The sequence below is a fragment of the Gastrolobium bilobum genome, unplaced genomic scaffold (assembly GCF_033153095.1).
Source record: "Gastrolobium bilobum isolate Gb01-03AN ecotype WA unplaced genomic scaffold, APGP_CSIRO_Gbil_v1 utg3401, whole genome shotgun sequence".
NCBI lineage: Eukaryota > Viridiplantae > Streptophyta > Magnoliopsida > Fabales > Fabaceae > Gastrolobium > Gastrolobium bilobum.
In genome coordinates, this window is record NW_026895499.1 from 143,004 (window position 1) to 152,153 (window position 9,150).

Sequence of the window (9,150 nt, forward strand, 5' to 3'; positions counted from 1 at the left end):
AGGGGCATCACATAATTTCTTGGCTCCGCATGTTCCAACCGAGGTGAATCTTCAAGTGAACACAGCAGAATCCCCTACAATTGCGGTGGGAGATGGAAACCAAGTCCGTTGTTTGGGAACATGCAAAGGAGTGAAACTGAATCTCTCAGGTATGTCAGTATCTCAAGATTTTTTCATTTTTTACTTGGAGGGAGAAGATGTGATTCTGGGTTATGCATGGTTGGAGGGATTGGGGGAAATAAGGGCTAACTTTCGAGAGCTATCCTTGCGGGTGCCAAATGGAGAAGGGATTGTTCAGCTTCGTGGAGATCCACATCTGTCCAGGGGTCTCATTTCTTATAAAATATTGACTAAGACTATGAAAAAAAGGGAGTGGAAAATTATTACGTGGAGCTGAGGTATGTGGGAATAAATGAGGGGACTGTTGAAAATTCTGAAGAGTTGGCTTCTAAAGTCCTGAAGCAGTTCCCAGAGGTGTTTAGGGAACCATCTGGGCTACCCTTTGAGAGGGGGCCTGTGACCATCGGATAATTCTGAAAGAGGGAGCTAGTGTCCTTAATTTAAAACCATATCGTTACCCCTACTATCAGAAAGAAGAATTGGAGAAGTTTGTGAGGGAAATGCTATTGGTGGGGTGGATCCGACCCAGTACTAGTCCTTTTTCTAGTCCCATGATCTTAGACAAGAAAAGGGACGGGAGTTGGAGGTTTTGCGTTGATTACAGGGCATTAAATAGGGTGACCATCCCAGATAAGTTCCCATTACCAGTGATAGACGAGTTGTTGGATGAGTTAGAAGGAGCTTTCATTTTTTCTAAGCTGGATTTAAAGTCTGGTTATAATCAGATCAGAATGCGGGAGGAAGATATTGAGAAGACAACCTTTAGGACTCATGAGGGTCACTATGAGTACCTTGTGATGTCTTTTAGTTTGCGCAACGCCCCCTTTACATTCCTGTCCTTGATGAATGAGGTGTTTAAACCATTATTACGCAAGTTCGTTCTTGTCTTTTTTTGATGACATCCTTATTTACAGCAAGGATGAATCATCTCATTGGACTCAATTATGTCAAGTGATGGAAGTACTGAGGCAGAATTGTCTTGCTACTGTAAAGAACCTTGAGGTCACCACCCCAAAAGCTAGCTCAAAGGGTAGGAGTGCCCAAGGCCTTATAAAGGCCACATTAGTTGCACATACAACCAATGTGGGACTATATATCTCAACACGCCCCCTCACACGAGAGCCCATTGGGCTTGAAGAGTGGACAATGCAACAGACCCAGCCTACCTGTGCTAAGAAACGCCACGACAGAAAGTGGGGGGCGGCGAGGCTCTGATACCATGTAAAGAACCTTGAGGTCACCACTCCAAAAGCTAGCTCAAAGGGTGGGAGTGCCCAAGGCCTTATAAAGGTCACATTAGTTGCACATACAACCAATGTGGGACTATATATCTCAACAGCTGCCAACTGGAAGAAATGTAGTTTTGGACTGAAGGAATTGGAGAATTTGGGGCATGTTATCTCTGGGTCAAGGGTAAAGGCTGACTCTTATGAGGTGGCAGCTATACAAAAATGGCTTGTTCCAGTGAATTTGAAGGGGTTAAGGGGTTTTTTTGGTCTTACCGGATACTATAGACTTTTGTGAAGAACTACGGTCACATAGCTAGCTCCCTGACTAGGCTGCTTAAAAAGGATAGATTTGTTTGGGATGATGCTGCTCAAAAGGCTTTTGATGAGTTGAAGGCAATTATGATGTCTTTGCCAGAGTTGGCTTTACCAAATTTTGGGGAGGTGTTTGTAGTGGAGACCGATGCTTCTGGAGTGGGAATGGGAGCGGTACTTATGCAAAATGGTCGACCAATTGCCTATTTTAGTTAGGCATTTTCTGAAAGGGATAAGGTGTTGTCTGTAAATGAAAAGGAACTCAAAGCAATTGTATTTTCAGTACAAAAGTGGCGACATTATCTATTGGGTCGTCATTTCATTGTCAAGACAGATCAGAGAAGCTTAAAATATTAACCGAACAGAGAGTGCTGATAGATGGACAACAAAAATGGGTGGCAAAACTAATGGGGTTTGATTTCGAGATTCAGTATAAACCAGGGTTAGAAAACAAGGCTGCGGATGTGTTGTCCCATATGATGGAATGTAAGGTGGTGTCAACTCCTGTGAGCTCAGATCTGCAGAAATTATCCGAGGAGGCTTTGGACGATGCTGGAATTAGGAAAATGATGACTGAAGTCATTAATAATGGCTCTTCTCATTCGGGGTATCATGTAGCTAAGGGATGTTTGTGGTACAAAGACAGGTTGGTTCTTCCTCGCACCTCTACTTTCATTCCTACTATTCTTGAAGAGTTTCATTCGTCTCCTTGGGGGCGACATTCAGGGGAAATAAGAACTTACAAACGCATTTCTACCCTGCTGTATTGGAAGGGAATGCGTGGTGATATCATAAAGTTTGTTTAAAATTGTGGAGTGTGCCAACAACAAAAGTATCAAAACCTATTGCCAGCTGGTTTACTGAACCCCTTACCTATTCCGGATCAGGTTTGGGAAGACTTATCTATGGATTTCATAGCTGGAATGCCTAGGTTCAAAGGGGTGGATACTATTTTGGTGGTGGTAGACCGTTTAACCAAGTATGCCCATTTCATTACACTCACACATCCTTTTACTGCTGAAGAGGTGGCTGGTCTGTTTGTGAGAGAAATTATCAGGTTACATGGGTTCCCTAAATCCATATTTTCGGATAGGGATAGGTTATTTCTCAGTAAATTTTGGGGAGCATTATTTTGAGCTGCGGGAACTCAGCTTAAATTCAGCTCAGCATACCATCCCCAAACGGATGGGCAAACGGAGGTGGTGAACTGCACCTTGGAGACTTATTTGAGGTGTTTTGCTAGTAGTCATCCTAGGAGTTGGGCAAAATGGATTCGTTGGGCTGAATTTTGGTTTAATAGCTCTTATAACAGGTCCACACAGATGACACCCTTCAAAGATTATTCAATTTGATAAACAATCAATTTTTGTGGCAGCAGTTGACCAGTGGATAATGGCTAGAGATGCAGTATTGCTGGAGCTAAAACAGAACTTATGTAGAGCCCAAGAATGAATAAAGTTGCAAGCGGATAAGGGTAGAAGAGAAGTTACCTATAATGCTGGAGATAAGGTTTACTTAAAAATCCAGCCTTACAAGTTGAGATCTTTAGCTAAACACCTCAACCAGAAGCTTAGTCCCAGATTCTCTGGACCATTTGAAATTGTAGAAAAAATTGGACCAGCTGCTTATAGATTGAAGCTCCCTAATTATGCACGTATCCACTCGGTCTTTCATGTTTCTCAATTAAAGAGGGCTGTTAGTCCAGATGTGCCATTGTTGCCACTTCCTAATTGTCTGACTGAATCTATGGAATTGCAAGTTCAACCCTTTGCAGTCAGAGATGCTCGAAAGTTATTAAATGGGAAGATTGAAGTGCTGGTCGAATGGGCAAATTTGCCAAATTGTGAGTGGTCGTGGGAAGACATGGAGGAAATGCAGGAACTATTCCCAAATTTTCACCTTGAGGACAAGGTGAAAGTTGGAGGGGGAGGTATTGTTGGACCCCTAAAATGGGTTTATGAGTGTAAGAAGAAGAAGAAAACACATAAAGCCCAAGGTGATCATCCCAATGCAGTATCTGAAGTGGGTCAAGGCATGGTGAATCAAGTATTGATGGCCGTTGAGAAGAAAAGCTTGGCAAGTGAGTTTGTTATAAAAGGTGACACGTGGAATGCACTGAATGGAGAAGACACAGTGGGAGGAGGTGTGGAAACGATATTAGTGATTAAATAAGAAAAGGAAGGAAAATGGGAGGCAGTTAGGAAGTAAGCCATATTTGAGCGTAGTGTAGCTTGATGAGGAGTGGGGTTCTTTTCCTCATTAAGGGAAGTCAGCATTATCTTTACAGCTGAATATTTCTACTTTCTTGTAATTGTTTTGCATTAAAGTGTGTCAATGAGTCTGTAGAAGTTTATCAATTGTGTATTGTTTCATTTGCATCGTGAGTAGCATTGGTGTTTGTATGAACGGGCTTGTCCCTTAATATCAATATATTAGCAGCGTCAATTTTGTGTCACTGGTTCCATCAATTTCATTATTAGATTTTTAACCCAATTACACTCTTATAATTATGGAATAATTCCTGATTACTCATTTTACTGGTTCGGGTTATTATATTTATGACAATCATGCTTATTTGGTGCATAAATTCGCTTGCAGCATTCAACTCCTTCTACTGCTAATTCTGTATGCATCATATTCAACTATTTCTGTATCTAAATTATCCAAAGCTGGATAGCTAGCCTGACAAACTAGCTCGGACCTAATTTAATTATAGCTTCACATTCAAGATTTAACTTGGTGTCTTGATTATTGTGATAATATACTTTTCAATTTTCGTTTTTAAATTTTTTCTATTAATAGTGATTTAAAATTCTTCTCATGAGCACCTTATACTTTTTGAATAAATAAACTAGTAATATTAAAGTTATTGTCACAGAGTAGCAGTGTTGAAGCATGGCTTCTTTGCTTGTTTTCACATTTATGAAGTAGGCTTTCAGAATTTAGGTTCTCACACATGTTCTCACTATAAACTGTTATGTGATTTCATGTTTCTTAAGAAATTGTGTAGTTTGTTTGACTTTCTGGTTATTGAAGTAACCGTGGAACTGGGCTGACCAAATGAATGTGCCACTTTTGTTGTATATTCACATTTTTTTAGATATTGTCTTTCTAAAAGCCTGGGTCATATTCCTGTGTATTGAAGTTTCTTGCTAGTTTTGTTTGGAGGCAGTTCACAACCAAGTTATTTCCATGTTCTTTCTATTTTTTGTTCTTTGAAGGAGTGTGGGAGGGTGAGCATTTCATTTACACTTAATTTGTGAATTTGTTCTCCATCAAGTGGTCTTTAACTTATATGCATTCTGCAGATTAGTTTAGAAGAGGAGGAGAACTCAAAGGCATTTCTTATCCTCAATGAAATCATTCTCGCATTAAAAGATGTAAGTATCAATTAGTTACACTTCGGTTTTTATCAATTAAAGGCTTGAGTTCATTGATTTAGATTGGTCTGTCATGCATCGAATCAATTTGGAATGGTAGCTATACTAATTTATATCCAATTGTACTGTGTAGGAAAATGATGAAGCTAGGAAAGAAGCTTATGATTTACTCTTAAATGTAAGTTCTAGCTTGAGAGACTCATCATGTGTTGGTCCCATTGAACCATATCACAAGCTAGTTCGAATGGTAAGTCCATTTATGATTTTAAATTTATTTATGAGAAAATACTAATTTGAGTAGATTTGACGTACTATGCTGTTGCTAAATGTATGGTTGTGGGACATTACTCAACCACATATTTCGAACTTCTCACAATTGTTATGCATTTTTCCTGTTTTCTTTTAAGCCAATTTATGCAACCAATGTAGTGTCCACACTAAGTTCATGTTTGGAATAGCTTATTTTGAGCAAATAAAATATATATATATATATATATATTATATATATATATATATATATATAAGGCACGATCATTTGACACTCCATTTGAACCATTGGTTTCTCCCAATCTGACGGAGGTAATTAATTAACCTAAACCCAATAAATTACAGTCATTAGATTGACAGAAATTAACGGTTCAGAAAAATTTGACGCTAGTAATCAAATGATCCCGTCTCTATATATATTGCTGCTTCCGGTGGGAGCTTTTGGGAAGAAAAAAGCAATTATTTTCTTAGAATTAATCTTTCCCAAACATGCACTGTGTTTGGATGAACTTATGTGCAAAAAAAGCTTACATTGTATGATATAATAATTGGACTAGTATCAAATGATCCCGTCCCTATATATATATTGCTGCTTCCAAGCTTTTGGGAAGAAAAAAGCAATTATTTTCTTAGAATTAATCTTTCCCAAACATGTACTGTGTGTTTGGATGAACTTCTGTGCAAAAAAAGCTTACACTGTATGATCTAATAATTGGAATTGATAACATGTATTTGTGGAATGTATTAGTGACTTGTACTCTTAATATACAGGTAATGGGATATCTTTCTGGTTCATCTCCCCATATAAAAAGTGGAGCAGTGTCTGCGCTGTCTGTATTGGTATATAAGGATACTCATCTCTGTCTCTCCGTTTCTGATCTCGTCTCTTCTCTTTTATCTTTGCTGCAAACCAAAGATGTGGAAATCATAAAAGTGAGTATTCTCCTTTTCCGAGATTGGGTATCTGTTTGAGGACCTTTCTATCATTGTTTTGAGTTTAATCTTACATCTATAACAGGCTGTCTTGGGCTTTGTTAAAGTGATGGTGTCTTGCTTTGAAGCAAAAGAGTTGCAGAATATTCTCTCAGATGTTGTTACTGAAATCCTCCCCTGGTCATCTGTTTCAAGACATCATTTTAGATCAAAGGCATGTACAATATCTAATGTTAAGCTTCTAAACATGTGTGGCATGTGCGTAAATAGATATACCTGCGCTGCATGAAACTCATTCATCCGTATACTTGATAGACCAAGAGTTATGTGTTCTGGGTTTTCTACAGGTCACTGTCATATTTGAAATATTATTACGGAAGTGTGGTTCTGCTGCTGTCAAACTGGTTACTCCCGAGAAGTATAAGGGTTTTGTCAAGACAGTTCTAGAGGTACTCCTTTTAGTATTACCTAAAGAACTATGATGGTAATGTGCCTTAAGTTTGGTCTGAGCCTTGCCATATGTTACAGCGTTGGATGCAAAAGCATGAAAGTTAGAAACATTGGGGCTAAAAATTTCAAATCAAGATTGAGCTTTTAAATGATTATCCTTATTTTTAAGGATGAAAATTCTGAAGTAAGGCATTAAACAATCAATAAGCCACATTTTTCTTCAGTACCAAAAATAAAACAACTTCTGTTGTTTAGTGAATTTTGGCAAAAGGTGTACCTGCTATCCATTTGATTCCAACTTTTATTTTTTTTTACTTCTGTTTCCTGCTACACGTTAACTGTTTCAAGGTATATGTATATATTTGAAACTAGAAAATTTGGTTGAAGAAATTGATAATTTAAAATATGTACTGTCAAGGGAAATCAAATCCCCACTTTATGAAAGCTAAAAGCATGATTAGTGTTCCATATATATATATATATATATATATATATATATATATATATGGGCTTAACATTTCTGCAGCTGCCGTAGATAGTGTTATCTACAGCTGACACAAAAAAGTGGGCCCCACGACTTTTTAAAAAAAAAAAAAAAAAAACTAAGGATTCGGTGCCGTATCCTAGGATCCGGACACGGATCCTTGCTTGTTGTAGGTACTGCAGCTGCAGAAATCATTTTGCCTATATATATATATATTAGTTTTTTTTAACTCTCCTTTTTATGTTGCCCTTTTACATTTTAGGTTTTTATTGACATTTATATTGTGATTCCATCAGATCTTTCAAAAATATCCATGCTATTAAGTGAACTCAGTGGCAAAAAGAATGTTTATTATGAATTGTTAATGATGGAAAATTATATTTTCTTTGCATTTCGTATTACTTTCAAGCTCATACTTGGACTTTGTAATATTTTTAGATGGTGTACTTCTTACTGATTTTACACGTTTGATATAAATTTCTATTATGTTATCTATTGACTTGCAGAATCGACATGGCAAATCAAGTGAAGCAGTCACTAATGATGCAGAAAATATGCCCGAAGATTCATCTACCAAGGGGTATGATTTAATTGCTTATGAAAAAATGATCGCAAGTTGATTTATTGTCTCCTGGAAGCTTATTTAGAGTCCTTTCTTCTCTCTCTTTTTCTTTCTTTGTAGGCTAGAGTGGAGGAAGCCCCGAAGTTCAGATTCCCAAGACAAGGATTCCGTTAGACATAAAAAGAGAAAGAGGGAGAAGAAATTTGAGACAAACTTGCCGAGCAAAAATGAAACCCTTAAGTCTACGAGTATTGATGAATTAAGAGCCAAGAGAAGTAGGCATTCTAAATATAAAAAATCAAATGTAGGAAGGTCAGAAGGAAGTAAAAAGGGCAACAAAAATGGGTACAAAAGTTTTACCGAAGGTGGTGAGAAGAGAAAGGTAAATCTGACAAGTACAGACAAGGATAAAGCAGCTTCTCATATACCTATACGAGCTTCTAAATCACCCAAGTTAAAAAGGAAATTCAAAAGAAATTGATTGATGAGCTGCAATTTACTCTAACTGGTAAAACTCTTCTTCTAAGAAGTGTCATATCTCCCTGTTGTGTGACAAGTGTTGATGCAGAAAAAGAAGCTGGTCACTTTGCCCTTATATTGTTTTTATCTCTGCAACTGCATATTTAAGCTGGGAGATAACAACTAAGGTTTATAAGCAGGTTTTATAATCCATCAGCTGATATCTCTTTCGTGCTGATCAAGCACTATAGAGAGAAACTTAGGTATTGCCAAGATTGATACTCAAATCTCCTGGCTGAAAAAATGAAGGCATTAATGCATATTATGGGGTGAGGAAGTTTAGAGCGAGCTGAGGAAGCATGATTATGTATTGCCATCTTTTGCATTCGGCAGGGTTTTGTCCTAGCTGCTAATTCTTGCATGTCTTGACTGATGATATATGGAGATTTTTCGTACCAAGTTACCGTAGTATGTCTTAAGCTTTTTGGAGAAGGGGAACGTTTTATGCAAGCCTAAAGCAAATATGTTTGGAATTGTTGTGAAAGCATTTGTTCTATATAAATGGTTGTAAAAAAATTCTTTTTCCTTTACTTTTTTTTTATTTTTTGTTTTATTTAACTGCAAAATAGCCAATCGAGCTTGATGCAAATTCTATGTAAGAACAGCACTCTGATAAGTTCAACCAATACTCTGAACTCTCAAGCTTTCTATCTTTTTCACTTGTCTTTCTCTTTTCTCTCCTCTTCTCTATTAGAGCTCTTTATCTTTTAGAGGTAACAATATCAAAAATATCATGTCCTAGGTAATGTACTAGGATGCTTGTGTGTGTGTTCAACTTTCCACATGATTTAGAAGTCCATCCATATTGTTAACAAATAGTCTACTATATGAAATATAAATTCCCCATTCAAGATAGGATCCCTCATAACTTCGTCATGTTGCAGCTCCAGGGGT

General features: G+C 37.5%; 1 protein-coding gene across 1 annotated transcript in view; it reads left to right on the plus strand.

Moving 5' to 3' along the window:
* The window catches only part of LOC133314080 (uncharacterized), a 33,458-nt gene extending 24,585 nt beyond the window's left edge, over positions 1–8,873 (plus strand). The window contains exons 12-18 of the mRNA XM_061515523.1: positions 4,970–5,041; positions 5,175–5,288; positions 6,080–6,241; positions 6,327–6,455; positions 6,589–6,690; positions 7,682–7,755; positions 7,858–8,873. Coding sequence (XP_061371507.1) covers positions 4,970–5,041; positions 5,175–5,288; positions 6,080–6,241; positions 6,327–6,455; positions 6,589–6,690; positions 7,682–7,755; positions 7,858–8,218 — 1,014 coding nt within the window. The 3' untranslated portion in view covers positions 8,219–8,873. The remainder of the gene's footprint in view (positions 1–4,969; positions 5,042–5,174; positions 5,289–6,079; positions 6,242–6,326; positions 6,456–6,588; positions 6,691–7,681; positions 7,756–7,857) is intronic.
* The last annotated feature ends 277 nt before the right edge of the window (positions 8,874–9,150 follow it).